Source organism: Dendrobates tinctorius, unplaced genomic scaffold (assembly GCF_039654945.1).
Source record: "Dendrobates tinctorius isolate UK_male_01 unplaced genomic scaffold, ASM3965494v1 ptg000020l, whole genome shotgun sequence".
NCBI classification, from domain to species: Eukaryota; Metazoa; Chordata; class Amphibia; order Anura; family Dendrobatidae; genus Dendrobates; species Dendrobates tinctorius.
In genome coordinates this window covers 4,952,501-4,970,949 of record NW_027361688.1, presented here as the reverse complement: position 1 = coordinate 4,970,949, position 18,449 = coordinate 4,952,501, and the positions used below count along the sequence as shown (strand labels likewise).

Below are 18,449 nucleotides of genomic sequence, written 5' to 3'. Positions count from 1 at the left end.
ACCCGCTGCTGCTCCGCTGGCAGGGGCTCCCGTAGCAGCTGCATGGTGTGCGACACACCACTGGCTGGGGGCCCCTGGAGCAGCGGGGGCCCTAGGCAACTGCTGGCCCTGTATGCCAGCAGGTGCCAGGGCCCACCAGATGCCAGGGCCCACCGGAGAATCCTCCGGTTCCCCGGTGGGCCAGTCCGACGCTGCCTACGTTCCATACTTGTCCTTTCCCTTCTATGGAAGCTCAGGCTTCAGGTCAATGTCCTTCTCCTTCTTTCCTTTCCTTTCCCGTGCCAGCTGGCTCAGGTCACTGAGGCAGCTGCAGCACTCCTTCCTCCATCCCTTCTTCCAGGGATCCCCACTCCTCCCGAGTGGCTTCCTCTCTCACTGCCCTCCTGTCAGACTTTTCCCCTCATCCTAAACCATCTCGCTCATATATATTCTCTGAACTCCACCCACCTCCCAGCACGTCTAGTGTTCCAAGCAGGGAACCACCAAAGGTGCTCTGCTTCTCTCTAAGCAAGGAGCCGCAATGTGGTTTTGCTGAACTACTCTGTTGTGTGGGGTGCAAGTGTTGGAGGATGATCAGGAGCCTCCAACTTACCTGGATGGTGGGGTACCACACCTCAGGAAAGAGGAAGGTGCAGTACCTCTGTGGCAACTGAGCCTCAGGGGCGTCACAGATAATGCTCACAGTCATGTCACAGTACAGAGATAATGTACACAGTGATGTTACTGCACAGGGATAATGCACACAGTGATGTCAAAGTACTGAGATCCACACAGTGATGTCACAGTAAAGGGATAATGCACACAGTGATGTTACAACTTTTTTTTATAGAATAGATCTAATTTGAAGCTCTATGATCCCAGTGTACGGGGGTCCCCACCTACCATATGACATTTATAATACTGGGGTCTTCCTATATGACTTAGCGGCCTTTCGGCTCCCGCAGGTGCTAATTCCACAACTCTGTAGCCTTATCACTGAAACTTGCACCTCTTTTACCAATGTAGGAGTTGAACCCAAGGTGTTCCCCTCAATTGTCGGCCTCCAGTTCTATGCAGTTTTTTTCAGGATTTCTAGACCACTAGGTGGCAGTCTATAAGAGCGTGGCTGCATTAACCCTTCATTGACCATTCTCCTTTATACCAGGAAGAGACGGTCCCTCAGGATATTAGGATGAGATTGTGATAATTCCACTCACATGAGACTCAGATAAGTTCCCAGCCCAAGGGAGCCACTTACCATTTCATGTGGCAGGATACAGCAGAGCTGACGGCGCGCCGTGTGCCTGTCAGCTGCCCGGAGGATGATGATGATGATGGTCGCGGAGGGGCTCAAGGGCTACAGCGGCCCGGACAAGTCACTATTCAAGGCAAGTCCCATTCACCCTAACTAGCCCTCCTGCGTGTGGCTCCGCACTTAAAGGGGAACCCCAACTTTTCACATTGTGCATTATTTTTTTTCAACATCTCTGCTTGCTGTCAGTGAATTGAAAAACGTTCTTCTTTCCATCCCAAACCTCTACAGACTTGATATTTCTCACAGCTGAGGGTTTGTTACCATTGCATCCAGTGTGAACAGTCCTATGGTAGCTAAGTGCATCAACGATGCTGATAGTTTGTTACAATGTATCAGTGCAGGTAAAATGTATCTGCTCACAGCTGAGGGTTTGTGACACTGTCTCGGCGCAGGTAAAAAAAATATATTTTTTTGTTTCCTTTATATCTGTTTTCTAGATTGAATAGAACCTAATAGAAGTGTAAGCTCTTGTGCCAGCAGGTGGCGGTATTGCAGCACTAAATATGAAGTCAGTAGTACCGGCCCTTTAACTAAAATATGGACTGCTTATCTCCAGCTCCAGGAAGCCCACCCAACACTGCTCCCCAGAACTGTTTTTTAGGCTTATTCCTATTTCAATCACCCCTTAAAGGGACGGCGCCAAATTGCTATATCCTTTTGGATTTGATTATCTTCATCAATCCTGGGAATGCGGAAATGATCGAGACCTCCTGATTGGTTTTACAGAAGTGAGGGTAACATTTTGGGGCACAGAGGAACCCCTCAGCCACATAGGAGAACACCAGTATTCTAAATGGTGCATAACCGCTGGGGGGGCACATTTGTAGATTCTTCCTAGGGGCTGAGATCGTGGATGGGTTCCCTTTAAGAGAGGACTGATCAATAACCAATAAAATATAGTAATAAAATAATACCGCCATCATGTGATTCCCTTTAATTTCCTACAAGATCTATTCGCCACTCCCTAAGCGACTTGTGTATCTTCTCGGTGCCAAGTCAAATAATAATTGTGCCATTCTGGATATTGTTGGCCGGGCGCGGGCAGTGACTGGGGAGGATCTACCCCCAGGCTGAGCGCTGCTCATTTACATAAGTCTCACACTTTGTCTCCTTCCTTCATTACTCATTGACTTATGGTGTTGGGTAACCTGCAGACCTCAGGGAGGCGTTGGTGAGCCGGTGCCTCCTGCCAACCTGGGGATGGGCAGGTAACTCCAGAGAGCACAGTCTATCACCTGCAATCGGAGAGATGGAGAAGGAGAGCGCTGGCGAAGGTGGTGGCGAAGGTGGTGGCGTGGACAACCCAACATTCCAGGTCAGAAAAGTGCGTCACCGATGTAACCTATGGACATTTACCTTCAGAAAAAATGGGCACTATGTTTATATATTCTGGGAAATTAGAGTCATTGGCACGTTATGTACCCACCAAGGTTTTTTTACTTATAGTGTTTTTCCCAAAATAACAAGTTTTCCCCTTTCCATTGGATAGAATTTTCACTTTTGTAAGGAGACTATATGGCTGCTTTATTTGGGCACTTTTTGGTCTGCAATGTTTGGACACTGCATGGTCTGTTAAGTGTTCATTGTGTGATACTTTTATATAGGGCCTTATATAGTTGTATTATTTGGGCACTGTGTGGTATCTAATTGTTTTCACTGTTGGGTACTTTGTAAGGAGACTATATGGCTGCCTTATTTGGGCACTTTTTGGTCTGCAGTGTTCATTATATGGATGCTGCATGGTCTGTTAAGTGGTCAATGTGTGATACTTTTGTATAGGGCATTATATAGCTCTATTATTTGGGCACTGTATGGTATCAGTTTGTTTTCACTTTTGGGTACTTTGTAAGGAGACTATATGGCTGCTTTCTTTGGGCACTTTCTGTTCTTCAATGTGATCACTGTATGGATGCATTATTTGGATGCAGTATGGTTTATTATGTGCTCAATGTGTGATACTTTTGTATAGGGCATTATATAGATCTATTATTTGGGGAAGTGGGGAAATAACTTTTTTTCCTAAAATGAGAAAAATTGGCATTTACCTCAATATTTTTTTTCATCTCTTTAAGGTGACAATCACGCGGCGACGTGTCGCGTTATTACACCCAACACAAGGCGCTTTTCTTTTCAGCCTCACATCCGATCTTACTATTTGTACACTGCGCTGTTACACTAATACTATAGGAAATCGATGTCCTACAGAAAGAAGAGCTAGAGGAAGATTGTGGTATAATGTCACATGTATACAAGTCATATACACAAAGAAGATGTGATCGCAGCCCGACACAGCTGCTAAGTCTCCTCCTCTAAATCTCAGTAATCAGTAATGTAATGTATGTACACAATGACTGCACCAGCAGAATAGTGAGTGCAGCTCTGGAGTATAATGCAGGATGTAACTCAGGATCAGTAATGTAATGTATGCACACAGTGACTGCACCAGCAGAATAGTGAGTGCAGCTCTGGAGTATAATGCAGGATGTAACTCAGGATCAGTAATATAATGTATGTACACAGTGACTGCACCAGCAGAATAGTGAGTGCAGCTCTGGGGTATAATACAGGAGGTAACTCAGGATCAGTAATATAATGTATGTACATAGTGACTGCACCAGCAGAATAGTGAGTGCAGCTCTGGAGTATAATGCAGGATGTAACTCAGGATCAGTAATATAATGTATGTACACAGTGACTGCACCAGCAGAATAGTGAGTGCAGCTCTGGGGTATAATACAGGAGGTAACTCAGGATCAGTAATATAATGTATGTACACAGTGACTGCACCAGCAGAATAGTGAGTGCAGCTCTGGAGTATAATACAGGAGGTAACTCAGGATCAGTAATGTAATGTATGTACACAGTGACTGCACCAGCAGAATAGTGAGTGCAGCTCTGGAGTATAATGCAGGATGTAACTCAGGATCAGTAATGTAATGTATGTACACAGTGACTGCACCAGCAGAATAGTGAGTGCAGCTCTGGAGTATAATACAGGAGGTAACTCAGGATCAGTAATGTATGTACACAGTGACTGCACCAGCAGACTAGTGACTGCAGCTCTGGAGTATAATACAGGATGTAACTCCGGATCAGCAATGTATGTACACAGTGACTGCACCAGCAGAATAGTGAGTGCAGCTCTGGGGTATAATACAGGATGTAACTCAGGATCAGTAATGTAATGTATGTACACAGTGACAGCACCAGCAGAATAGTGAGTGCAGCTCTGGAGTATAATACAGGAGGTAACTGTCACGTGGACCCGTCCTGTGTGACACGGCTCGCAGGCCGGTAACTAAAACAACAAGACAAGGGGTAGGGAAACAGTTACAACGGTGGGCCCTGCGATAGGGAAAGGGGACGTGGAGACCCCCTGCACTCCCCTGAGTCAGTGTCCCTAACGCTCCTAACGTTCCCTATACCGGTTCCGCACCGGGCGCCGATCACGAACCTGTCGCCCTAGCACACTCTACACCTATCCCTTGCTAGGGAGCTGGGTGGCGCAGGCACTGGCCCCACCGCTGTACTAATACACACTAAGGAAAAACACAAACAGGTAAACACCACTTAGCTTTACTCTGTTGCACTTGCTCCTGGCAACAGAGTCCACCACCAGCATGCAGCTCTCTCCTGAATCGCTGCCACCAAGCTCTGTCAGAGCTACCAGGAAATCCACTATGACTCCTTTCACACCAGGGCTCTGAGTGAGCTGCCAGGACCTCTCTCTAGATCCTTCCTCCACCAAAGATGGTTGAAATGAACACTATCACCAACGCTGATTGCAACACCTGTGACGCTTTTATAGCAGAGCTAGCAATCGCACCTGCAATATAATCATGTGCACTTAACTAAAGAAACTAGAGTGCAATGACGCTCACCACCACCGGGGGTAAACTTAGAACAAACGACACCACAGTGCAATAATCCTAATGGCCACCGGGGGCGAAAACCAGTCTTAAGCACAGCTTAGGAAAAAAAAAAAGGTTACCTGTGCTTTTTATATGTCCTGATCCAGCATGGATCATGACAGTACCCTCCCCTTAATGAGGGGCCTCTGGACCCTGAAGACCACTCCCCATCAGGGAACCACCTACAGCGAGGACGCCCAGATCCAGAGTTCACCCCTGCAACTACCTGCAACGTATGCTCCGGAGGCAACACACATCTCCGAAGCTCTGACCTGGGGAACGGGTTGTGTATGTGTATATTTGGTATGAGCTGGTAGCACTCCACAACACACTTCTACTGGATGTTTTTTGGTGGCCACCCATACACGCTCGTTCACACAGAGGTTCGGACCTGAATGCTTATTGCCACTCGTTCGTTCGTCACCACTTGGAGAACTCTTTCTGGGATTGACAATAGAGGCGTCCCCCTGTGTCACCACACTCACACCCCCGCACCTCACCAAGGGGTACACCACCCTCCAACCCCTTCCACCACGAGGTTTGCACCTCCCAGGGTTGGCCAATGGCGAGGGTTGAGACTTGCCCCTACTCTCCTGCAGCACATCTGCTGCCCTCACCGGAGAGGAAGGGGTCCGTTGAAGAGAGACGGCAGAGACAGTAGTTCCTAGGCAGCAGTCCTCACACGAGTGCCCCCAGCTGACCACTTCCCTCGCCCACCAATCTATTACCGGGTTCTGTCTCTTCAGCCAAGGGAGGCTTAAAACAATAGGTACTGGCATTTCCTCCAAGACGTAGCATGACAAGGACTCCTCATGATGTCCTATATGCAGCTGGATATTCTCTACGACCTTGGTCAAGCTCCCCTGGCTCAGTGGAACAGAGTTTATGGCCCGGATGCTTATAGGCTGAGCTAGCGTCCTACACCTCAGACCATGAGTCTGGACAAAACGAGCATCCACCAGACTGACTCCTGCTCCGCTGTCCACAAACACCGGTGTCACCTCCGGTACACCGCTAGCCAAGACCTCCGCTGACATGATACTTTGGGAGGGCAAAATGGAGGAAATGTATACTCCCTGGTCGCCTCCCTCCAAGCGACCAGGGGAATGCAGCTTCTCAGATGCCACAGATAATTTCTCACGCAATGGGCAAGCCTTCAGGACATGACCAGTCTGCCCACAGTACAAACATGCCGACACCACTCCCCGAACCGTAGGCAACTCCGTACACAAACTAGCTCCTCCTACTTGCATAGGTTCATAAGGAGATTTGGCATGAACTGGGCAGGCTCTCATAAAATGGCCAGGTTTCCCACAGGAAAAGCATACCCCCCACCACGACGAGCCACAGACACCCCCTTTTTTGTATCAACAACACCGGGCTGTCTGGGTTCTTCCGTCCGCACTGGTGGGTCCTCCTCCCTAGCAAGGACATCAGGGGGCACTTTTTGTATACAGTTGTGGCCAAAAGTATTGACACCCCTGCAATTCTGTCAGATAATACTCAGTTTCTTCCTGAAAATGATTGCAAACACAAATTCTTTGGTATTATTATCTTCATTTAATTTGTCTTAAATGAAAAAACACAAAAGAGAATGAAGCAAAAAGCAAAACATTGATCATTTCACACAAAACTCCAAAAATGGGCCAGACAAAAGTATTGGCACCCTCAGCCTAATACTTGGTTGCACAACCTTTAGCCAAAATAACTGCGACCAAACGCTTCCGGTAACCATCAATGAGTTTCTTACAATGCTCTGCTGGTATTTTAGCCCATTCTTCTTTGGGAAACTGCTCCAGGTCCCTGATATTTGAAGGGTGCCTTCTCCAAACTGCCATTTTTAGATCTCTCCACAGGTGTTCTATGGGATTCAGGTCTGGACTCATTGCTGGCCACCTTAGAAGTCTCCAGTGCTTCCTCTCAAACCATTTTCTAGTGCTTTTTGAGGTGTGTTTTGGGTCATTGTCCTGCTGGAAGACCCATGACCTCTGAGGGAGACCCAGCTTTCTCACACTGGGCCCTACATTATGCTGCAAAATTTGTTGGTAGTCTTCAGACTTCATAATGCCATGCACACGGTCAAGCAGTCCAGTGCCAGAGGCAGCAAAGCAACCCCAAAACATCAGGGAACCTCCGCCATGTTTGACTGTAGGGACCGTGTTCTTTTCTTTGAATGCCTCTTTTTTCTCCTGTAAACTCTATGTTGATGCCTTTGCCCAGAAAGCTCTACTTTTGTCTCATCTGACCAGAGAACATTCTTCCAAAACGTTTTAGGCTTATTCAGGTAAGTTTTGGCAAACTCCAGCCTGGCTTTTTTATGTCTCGGGGTAAGAAGTGGGGTCTTCCTGGGTCTCCTACCATACAGTCCCTTTTCATTCAGACGCCGACGGAAAGTACGGGTTGACACTGTTGTACCCTCGGACTGCAGGGCAGCTTGCACTTGTTTGGATGTTTGTCGAAGTTCTTTATCCAACATCCGCACAATCTTGCGTTGAAATCTCTTGTCAATTTTTCTTTTCCGTCCACATCTAGGGAGGTTAGCCACAGTGCCATGGGCTTTACACTTCTTGATGACACTGCGCACGGTAGACACAGGAACATTCAGGTCTTTGGAGATGGACTTGTAGCCTTGAGATTGCTCATGCTTCCTCACAATTTGGTTTCTCAAGTCCTCAAACAGTTCTTTGGTCTTCTTTCTTTTCTCCATGCTCAATGTGGTACACACAAGGACACAGGACAGAGGTTGAGTCAACTTTAATCCATGTCACCTGGCTGCAAGTGTGATTTAGTTATTGCCAACACCTGTTAGGTGCCACAGGTAAGTTACAGGTGCTGTTAATTACACAAATTAGAGAAGCATCACATGATTTTTCCAACAGTGCCAATACTTTTGTCCACCCTCTTTTTTATGTTTGGTGTGGAATTATATCCAATTTGGCTTTAGGACAATTATTTTTGTGTTTTTTCATTTAAGACAAATTAAATGAAGATAATAATAACAAAGAATTTGTGTTTGCAATCATTTTCAGGAAGAAACTGAGTATTATCTGACAGAATTGCAGAGGTGTCAATACTTTTGGCCACAACTGTACGTCTTTCCCTAAGGCGTCTATCCACCTGGATGGCAAGGGACATGACGGCCTCCAGCGACCTGGGAGCGGCGTACTGCACCAGAGTATCCTGCAACTTTGGAGGCAAACCCTGCACGAATTGACTCCGAAGTGCAGGGTCATTCCACTGAGTATTAGTGGCCCATCTCCTAAACTCTGAGCAGTACTCCTCAGCGACCCGAGCTCCCTGTTTACACCTACGGATTTGAGATTCCACCTGGGCGACGCCATCAGGATCCCCATACACAAGCGCCAAAGCCGCAAAGAACTCGTTCTCGGACTTTAAAGATGGATAATCGTCCGGTAGGGAGAAAGCCCAGGATTGGGAATCCCCTTTAAGAAGGGACATAATGATTCCCACCCGTTGCTCTTCACTTCCTGATGAATGAGGGCGCAGCCTGAAATATAATTTGCAGGCTTGCTGAAACAACAAGAATTGATCTCTCCCTCCAGAAAATCTGTCAGGGAGGGATATCTTGGGTTCTGGCTGAGCCTGTTCCTGGACCAAGCCCCCAAAGCCCACCAACAGCCGCAGCTGCCGCACCAACCCTCCGCGCAGCCCCCTAATCTCATTAGTAAGGGTCTGCAGCAATTGGGCAAAGGGCTGAACTGGGTCCATGGCTCAGCAGAAAAAAAGTTAGGTTGGTGATAAATGTCACGTGGACCCGTCCTGTGTGACACGGCTCGCAGGCCGGTAACTAAAACAACAAGACAAGGGGTAGGGAAACAGTTACAACGGTGGGCCCTGCGATAAGGAAAGGGGATGTGGCGACCTCCTGCACTCCCCTGAGTCAGTGTCCCTAACGCTCCTAACGTTCCCTATGCTGGTTCCGCACCGGGCGCCGATCACGAACCTGTCGCCCTAGCACACCCTACACCTATCCCTTGCTAGGGAGCTGGGTGGCGCAGGCACTGGCCCCACCGCTGTACCAATACACACTAAGGAGAAAACACAAACAGGGAAACACCACTTAGCTTTACTCTGTTGCACTTGCTCCTGGCAACAGAGTCCACCACCAGCATGCAGCTGTCCTCCTGAATCGCTGCCACCAAGCTCTGTCAGAGCTACCAGGAAATCCCCTATGACTCCTTTCACACCAGGGCTCTGAGTGAGCTGCCAGGACCTCTCTCTAGATCCTTCCTCCACCAAGGATGGTTGAAATGAACACTATCACCAACGCTGATTGCAACACCTGTGACTCTTTTATAGCAGAGCTAGCAATCACACCTGCAATATAATCATGTGCACTTAACTAAAGAAACTAGAGTGCAATGACGTTCACCACCACCGGAGGTAAACTTAGAACAAACGACACCACAGTGCAATAATCCTAATGGCCACCGGGGGCAAAAACCAGCCTTAAGCACAGCTTAGGAAAAAAAAAAGGTTACCTGTGCTTTTTATATGTCCTGATCCAGCATGGATCATGACAGTAACTCAGGATCAGTAATGTAATGTATGTACACAGTGACTGCACCAGCAGAATAGTGAGTGCAGCTCTGGACACGCCCAGGAAGAGGAGGAGCGTCGCAGCTGAGCGTCTGCAGGCTGGGATTTTGCTAAGCTCCTGGGAAGGGAGGTTTTTTTGTTTTTTTTTCCTGCAAGGACTTTCCATCTGCCCCCTTCCCAGGAAAGAGGACTCTACCTGGGACTGAGCGCCGGGGCTGTGCCCCTGCCTCCCACCCCCCGGCAAGCCAGCTGGGGGTGGGGGGGCCTCATCCACCATCAGGAGGCCCAAGGCACAGCCAGCCAGTCCCAGGGATGGGGAAAAAGCGAACACCAGGGGGCCGCAAGGCTCCAGGGTCCGGGACCCCTGAAGTGAAGGCTGTGGCGGGCCCTTCCCCCGGAGGTGCAGCAGCCAGCAGAGGTGAGGCGGGGTCCCCCCTTAACATCTGGGGCTCCAAGGCTGCGGGAGAGTTGGCTACCACCTACGCCTCCCGCATCCATGCCCAACTCTCCGAATATGAGGAGGCCGGGAAGCAGCTGAGGAGACTTCGGGGGAAGTTGGAGGGAGCCAGGATAATATCTAAAAACAGGCTCCGTACCTCAAAGAAAGCGGAGGTCACCGCCACAGTCCAGCGGCTGGAAGAGGAGATTCGGGCCCTGGAGGGCCGGCGAAGTGTCATCATGGCTGGCAGCGGCCCCTTCCAGGAGAAGCTGCGGAACGAGGACCGGTTCAGGGCCATGGCCGGTGGGTCTCCTGGGGGGTCAGGAGGCCCCACCCAGGTGGAGGAAAGTGAGGAGAAGGAAGAGCAAGATGGCTCCCACGCTACACCCGGGCCGCCTCCACCTGAAGACCTGACGGACACCAGCAGGAGTCAGGTAACATGCAGCGGGATAGCCCCTGAGCAATTGGCCCTCCCGCTGGACTCCAGTAACGCGGAGGAAAGCAGGAGCGAGGGGGAGGATGGAGGGAGTGGGAGTAATACCGAGGGGGGCTGCCTCATCCTCAGGCAAGCGCGGCAGATGGAATCCCCAGCACGGTTTGGCACGCTGTTGTTTGGGGATGAAGTCTGCCCGGAGGATGAGGCAACCGGGAAGAGGAGAAACAGGAGGCGCAGGCGTAAGGCCTCTGAAGGCGTGGAGGAACAACTGGTTTTTGCTCCTCTTCCCGGGGCCCCTCTGTCCCGCTGTGTGGAACCCGCTACCCACCCCGGCTCGGGCCCTGTGGTGGGTCCGTAGCGAGGGAGCGGGGAGAGAGATGACTGTTGTGACCTGACTGTCGCATTTGGTGACAGTTCAGACCAGGGCAGCGACATGGAGGTCGGTGCTGGTTGTGGTGGTGGTGTCCAGGCTCAGCCCTCAGTGGCAGGGGGGGCTGGCCTGGCACCAGGTAAAGTTGGTACAGCCTGGGCCGCACCTCCGGCGGCGAGTGCTGGGGCTTCTGGGCTCCCCACGTACGGATCCGCTAAGTCTGGATCGCTAGTGGGGGTCCAGAAGTCTAGGAAGGGCGAGCAAAAAATCAAACAACAACTGAAGCGGTGCAGGGAGCTGGTCGCTCCCATGGCGGCGCCCGTGGTAAGAGCGGGGTCTCCGGCACGTCGACCCAAAAGGGGGTCCGTGCGGGGGGCTCCGCCGCCACTGGGCGACGAGGGGGAGTGGCCGGCCCTGCCCGTGGCAAGTGGTGGGCACAGAGTGGCGGCGGTGGTCTGCGAGGGGGGCGGGGCCTCCCCGAGTGTTGCCCGGCCTGCAAAGGCTGTGGCATGCGGGGGGGCGTGTCCTCCTCGGCCGCTGTCCCGCTCGCTAGGTCCGCGTCACCTGTGGGGGGGCGTGGCCTCGCAAGGGGTCACTGCTCTGCCCGTGGTGGCCGTGACTGGCGGGGGGGCGTGGCCACGGCAGGCCCGCTGCCCTCTGTCCCACCCACCCTCCCAAGCAGTGCAAGCAAGCTTCCCCCAAAAGCTGGCGGGGGGTTGTTGGGGTCCCCAGCCCACCTACCTTCATCTGAGGGTGCGGGGACTCTGGCGCCCCCTGGCAAGCCGGCAGAGGGAGTGAAGAAGGATGCAGGGCAGGGAGCTGTGCCAGAGGCCGTCCCTGCCCAGAGCAAGGAAAACAAAAGAAACTCTGAAAAAGAAAAAAAAATGGTGCTGGAGAAACCAAGAGCTGCTGCTACTCCCAGGCACAGCCAGGGAAATGTGCAGTATGTCATCAGCGCTGAGGCACTTAAAGGGGCAGCAGCACTCTTGGCCAGTAAGGGCAATCATGGAGCACCTGGCCAGCTAGGGCCCCCAGCAGGTGGGGGGGAAAATTGCGGCAAAGGAACTGTTAATGCTGATGTAAATAAAAATGTAAATATAAATAAAATTGGTGCTGATGAGTATGAGGAGTGCGTGAGTGAATGTGAGAGCGGGGTGACTGATATTTTTGAGGAGTTGTTTGTGGACGTGAATGGGGATGTGAGTGACATGGATGAGGGAGTGAATGTGGCTGAAAGTGCTGGAGTGAATGCTGGAGTGAATGCTGGGAATAATAGAGTGAATGGGAGAGTGAGTGGGAGGACGAATGAGGGTGCAGGCACAAGTGGTGGTGGGAGGGCTGGCCCATCTGCCCCCCCGGTCGTGAGACCCCAACGTAACTATGCGGGGGCCGCGGCTGGGGGTCAGGGTGGTCCTGGGGGGGTCTCCTCGCCTCCGGGCTCCAGGGACGGCGCTTTGCACCACCGTTTCCTGGAGGCCCTTAAAAGGGGAGAAAGGTCGGTAACAGTAGAGGGGAGGACAGTGGACCTGTCTTTCTGGATAGAGAGACACGGCCTTGCTGCCTTCCAAAATCAAAGGGAGGGAGGGACTGTTTGGTCTCTCCCCACAGCCGGGCAGGGGCCGCCAAGAAGGAATGTGGTCCGTCTTAGGTGGGGGGGCAATGAAGCTTGTCCACCCAGGAGCAAGGTGGTGGAGCTCCTCCTAAAGATGGGCTTCGGGGCGAATGACATCTTTGCCCTGATACATCCTTCGGCGTCCCGCTTCTTTGATGTCAGTTTCGTGCGGCCGGAGGGGCTTGAGCTCTTCTGGTCGAACTACGAGCTGGTGCGAGAAGAGCCCGGATGGCGAGACTTCGTTGCACAAGCGGTGTCTCGCCAAAATGCCGTCAAGCGAGTGACCGTGGTGACTTGTAACGAGTCGCTCGCAGGCGTGGACCTAATGACGTGGCTTTCTCGTTACGGGGAAGTCACCGAGGTCCCAAAAAAGAACAGGGATGAATTTGGCATCTGGTCGGGGGGCTGGACCTTCATGGTAAAGCTGAAGGTTTCCGGCGGCACGGTCACCCACATCCCTTCCTCGGCGTTCTTGGGGAGGGACAGGATCCTGGTCTTCTACCAGGGGCAACCGAAGGTCTGCCACAAGTGCGGCGACCCCACCCACTTCAGCGCCAGCTGCAAGGTGCAGAAGTGTGCGTTGTGTGGTGGGGTAGGCCACCTGGCCGCCTTGTGCAAAGACATTCGGTGCCACCTGTGTGGTGACCTAGGTCACCCGCTCAGCCGCTGCCCTCGCTCTTTCTCCAATACCGCTGCAGGCCCGGTGGGGGGAAACCGTGAGGGGGTAACCTCTGGCGGTGCTTCTGCCGTGGCAGGTGGTGGCGGAGGGGGAAGGGCTGAGGGACCGGTGAGGAAGGGCAATGCTAAGGCAAGGGGCCCCGCGTATGAGCGGAGGCAAGAAAAACGCCATGGAGGCAAGGGGCAGGTGGAGCCTCGGGAAACTGGGGTGATGCCTGCCCCTCCCTCTAGGCCCGTGGCAAAAGCCTCTGAGGCCCTGGGAGAGAGTGCGGTGAGTGAGGAGATCAGGAGGATGGAGAGAGAGGAGAAAGCGGCTGACTCAGACGACTCCTCTCGTTATGAAAGTGTCGACGAGGATGTCAGGGGGCAGCCTACAGCATCAGGTGGCAAAAACAAGCGTGCCAACCGTAAATCGGGAGGGAAGAGGGCTGACAAGTCTTCAAAGTCCCCCCCGCCCCCGACCACAAGAGTGCATACGGAAGGGCCCGCTGACCCCCCTCTGATCAGACTCTCCAACCGGTTCAGCGTCCTCGGAGGTTCAGATGATGATCCGCAAGACGAGGGTGCTGGGCCGCGGGTAACACTAGAGGGTCCTTCGGGGGATGGTGGAGTCCGTCCCTCAGGGGCCACTGTTCCTCCTGAGGGGGGGACAGGCCTGGAACCCGGGGGCGAGGACACTGGGGGGGGAGGGATGGACACGTCGGGGGCTTCCCTAAAAAGGAAGCCTCCCCAGGAGGAGGTGATAGCGGGGCAGGGAAGAAACTGGCCATCCAACTCGATCACCCATGATGGCTGAACTCGCCCCGTTGACGCTGGCGTCCATTAATGTCGCCAGCATTAAGTCAGATGCGGCTCGCTTCACGGCCTTTGATTTTTTCTCCCGGATTGAGGCAGAAATTTTATTTTTGCAAGAGACCAGACTAACGGACATGGGGGCCATCTTTAAAGCACGGAAGGAGTGGAGGTGCGGGCCCTCATACTGGTCTCTTGCGGCTGAGCCGTATAGCGGGGTGGCAGTCCTTTTTAAGACTGCAGATGTTGAATGCCGACGGGTTACTGAGTTGGAAATGGGGAAGTGCCTGATCCTAGATGTCTTCATGAGGGGACAAGAGCTCCGGCTCATTAATATCTACGGCCCACAGTCCAAGTGGGACCGTAAATGTCTCTTCCTGAGGATCAAGCCCTTTCTTTTTACGAGCCGACAGGTGGTCTTCGGTGGGGACTTCAACACCGTTACGGAGGTCCCGTGACCGGGGGGGTCCCGGAGACCGCCTGGCTTATGACAGCGTCGCGCTTAATAGCATAGCTAGTGAAGCTCGCCTGGTGGATGTCCACATCCGGCACACCCCAGGCCACGGGGGTTTCACCTACCATAGGGGTAGCAGTAGGTCTAGAATAGACAGGTTTTTTTTGAAGGAGGACGCCATCTTTTCTGCTGTGTCCGCCGTTGAGGTGGAGTTCTCCGACCACTGTTTAATTTTCTTTTCTCTGAATGTTGCAGAGACTCCTCGGATGGGAAGAGGTCTGTGGAAGCTCAATTCGTCCCTGCTGGAAGAAGCGGAGGTGAGACAATCCTTCGAGGATTTTCTTCAGAGCCAGGTACCGCTGTTGGATCTCTGTAGTAGTAAGTCAGAGTGGTGGGAGATCTTCAAAAAGCGGGTGGCGGGGTTCTTCCGTCAGCTCTCGAACCTCAGAAGTCTGAACAGGCACCGCTTGTATCAGACTCTGGGGAGGAAACTCGAGCAGCTTGTCTCGACTGGAGGTGACCGTGAGGAAATCTCCAGAGTGAAATCTTTGCTCAAGAGGTGCCAGTATGATAGACACACATCTTTAGTTTTTGAGAGGGACTTCGGGAAGTACCGCTCGCCCGACCCTTACAGAAACTGTAAGATGTCAGTGAATTGTAAGATGGTGACAGGACTGATCGACAGTACGGGGTCCCTGAACAGATCCAAATCAGGGATCCTGGAGGTGGTCAGATCCTTCTACTCGCGCCTCTTGGAAAAGAAGGATCTGGATCGGGATAGGATGTCGGCTTTCCTGGCTGAAACCGTCCCTGAGCCAGGGGGTGATCCCTCTCTTGGTGTTTTGGCAGAAGAAATTAGGGAGGAGGAAGTGAGACTGGCCATTGATGGGCTTCGGCCCAAGAAATCGCCAGGTCCGGATGGCTTAACATCCGAGTTTTATAAGACTTTTAGGGACTCCTTGGTCCCCCTCTTTAATGAGTGTCTATCCTCGGGCACTCTTCCCGACTCAATGAGGAAGTCAGCCCTAATTATTCTGTCAAAGGGTAAAGATCCGTCCCGTATCGAGAATTGGCGTCCCATAGCGCTTCTCGATATGGACTGGAAGGTTCTGGCCAAAGTGATGTTTAATCGGCTGGTGAAGTTTGCACCCCGGCTCCTTTCAGGGGCCCAGCATTGCTCTGTTCCAGGCCGCAGTACTTTTAGTGCTGTGCTCGGTGTCCGGGAGGCAGTGGAGCAGGGTAGGGCAGGCCACTGGAAGGGGTACTTGCTGTCGTTAGACCAAGCGAAAGCCTTTGACCGGGTCAACCATGAGTACCTCTGGTCCGTCCTTTTGAGGTATGGTCTGCCTGGGAGGTTTGTAAAATGGTTAGAGATCTTGTACCAAGGGGCTGAGACTTTTCCGCTGGTGAACGGTTGGTCAGGTCGCCCTTTTGAGGTGGGTTCTGGGGTCCGTCAGGGCTGTCCGCTGAGCCCGCTTTTATACGTGTTCGCGATCGATCCCTTCCTAAGGAGGGTAGATCGTGGACCGTTGGCGGGAGTCGGGATGGACCAGGCGGGCTCTGGGTCCTCTCTGAGGGTGGTGGCGTACGCCGATGATGTTTCCCTTTTCGTGTCCTCGAGGGGGGAGGCGGATTGGGTCATATCAGAGGTAGTGCGCTACTCGGAGGCATCCGGGTCCATGATCAACCGGGATAAGTGTGAAAGTCTCTGGCTGGGAGGGGGAGATCCTAGTATTGATCTCCCGGACACCCTTCCAGGGCCCCAGGCCACCGCCAAAATTCTAGGCGTCGAATTTGGCCCCGGGGACTACCCCCAGCAAAATTGGGAGGGCAGACTTAAGATCGCCGCCCAAAAGGTGGACCAATGGAAGGGTTGGTCTTTGTCCCTAAGGGAAAGGGTTGCACTGGCTAAAGGCTTTCTGCTTCCCTTGTTAATTTACCTAGGCAGCGTGTGCATCTTGCCAGAACCTCTCTGGGCACGGGTCTATAGCCTGTTCTTCCAGCTGTTATGGGGGAATAGGCTCAACCTAATCAAGAGAGAGGTCACATACCGCACGAGGAGACTAGGTGGGTTGGGTATGGTCAACCCGGTAGTGTTCTTAGTGAACACCTTTCTTAAAGCCAACATTTCCAACCTCTGGCTAGAGAGGGCTCCTCCGTGGGTAGTCTCCTGCAAGGGTTGGCTTCGGCCCTTCTTCCAGGAATGGGAGACAGGAGGGCAAGTGAAGGACCTCCGCACACCTCATGGGCATCTCCCGGCTTATGCTACCCCGGTTCTGAAGGTGATCCGCCGGTGGGGTCTGGGAATGTGGGAAATCAGGACCATGTCGCGGCAATGCCTTGACAGGAGGGTTCTGTTGACCCATTTCCAGAAGCCCCTGGCCCTTAAGGATTGCCCAGGCTGGGATCTGGAGGTGGGGCTCGGGCTTTTAAATTCTAAGCAGATCCCCACAAAGTTTTGGGACTTGACCTGGCGCTGCTTCCACGGGAGGCTGTATGTAAAGGATAACCTGAAGTGCAGGAAATCCGATGATTGGGGTTGTCCCCGTGAGGAGTGTGGCGACGTGCTGGAAAGCATGGAGCACTTCCTGCTTCAGTGTCCCTTTAATACAGAGGTTTACAACAGGGTGGGTGCTTCCATACGTTGGCCGCGGCTGGCGTCCCTCTCCTATGCCGAGTGGGCCTATGGAGCGTTCAGAACTCTGGGTGGCCGAGACCGGGGCACTTTATTCCTAGTCAGTGTAGTGGTTAGGTTCTACATTTGGAATGCACGGTGCTTAGTTTCGACGCGGCAGAAAGCCCTCCCAAGGGAAGAGGTGGTTAGTAACATCCTGGGTGACCTGGTGAAGGTGCGTTCTTTGGAGTTCGAAAGGTTGGGTGTGAGGAGGGCCTCTTGGCTTTGGAGGGGCCTTTCCTTTTAAAAACGCACTCTAGGGAGAGCTAGATTTTGTTTGAATGTGGGTAGGGACAGCATAAGGTGGTGTGGGTGGTGAGGGACAGAAGTAGGGGCAGATAGGGACAGGAAGGGACAGGCACTGAGGGACAGATAGAGAGTTAGTTATGATAAGGTAGGTAGAGTAGGGGCAGGTAAGGACAGATAGGGACAGCGTCGGACTGGCCCACCGGGGAACCGGTGGATTCTCCGGTGGGCCCTGGCATCTGGTGGGCCCTGGCACCTGCTGGCATACAGGGCCAGCAGTTGCCTAGGGCCCCCGCTGCTCCAGGGGCCCCCAGCCAGTGGTGTGTCGCACACCATGCAGCTGCTATGGGGGCCCCTGCCAGCGGAGCAGCAGCGGGTGTCAGGAGGCAGGAGCCCCTGTCCCCGCTGCTAAAGAGAAATGAATATTCACTGCGAAGCAGTGAATATCATTTCAGGTCTCCACCCCCAGAGGCCCCGCCCCCAGCCCAGTAAGCCGCTCTGCATCAGGGCCGGCGCCGCCCTCAGTCCTCTCTGCTCCTGGCTCACAGCCAGTGCGCGATGACGTCACTACATCGCGCACCCGCTGTGTGTCTGGCAGAGGGGGCAGCTCCTGACACTGAAGCCGGGATCAGCGTGGGAGCAGGAGGAGAGGTGAGTATTGTGGTTTGGTTTTTTTTTTATATCTCTCTCGCTCTCTCCATCTGTCTCTCTCTATCTATCTATCTATCTCTATTTCTCTATATATCTCTCTCTCTATCTCTCTTATATCTATCTATCTTTCTATCTCTATCTATTATCTATATCTATCTATTTCTATATCTATCTCTATCGCTCTATCTTTATATCTATCTTTCTATCTCTACATCTATCTCTATATCTTTCTATATATATCTCTATATCTATCTATCTATTATGTCTATCTATCTATCTCTATATCTATCTATCTTACTCTATCTCTATATCTATTAGCTCTATATTTATTA

General features: G+C 52.4%; 1 protein-coding gene across 4 annotated transcripts in view; it reads left to right on the top strand.

The window, feature by feature from the left end:
• The first annotated feature begins 2,414 nt into the window (after window positions 1-2,414).
• The window catches only part of LOC141083327 (solute carrier family 23 member 1-like), a 35,418-nt gene continuing 19,383 nt past the window's right edge, over window positions 2,415-18,449 (top strand). Inside the window, exons 1-2 of one of the 4 annotated variants that reach the window (XM_073567513.1) lie at window positions 2,519-2,609; window positions 14,802-14,863. In XM_073567513.1, coding sequence (XP_073423614.1) covers window positions 14,813-14,863 — 51 coding nt within the window. In that variant the 5' untranslated portion in view covers window positions 2,519-2,609; window positions 14,802-14,812. Of the gene's footprint in view, window positions 2,619-14,801; window positions 14,900-18,449 lie in introns of those variants that run through there. The other 3 variants (XM_073567512.1, XM_073567511.1, XM_073567510.1) reach the window with 3 other exon arrangements.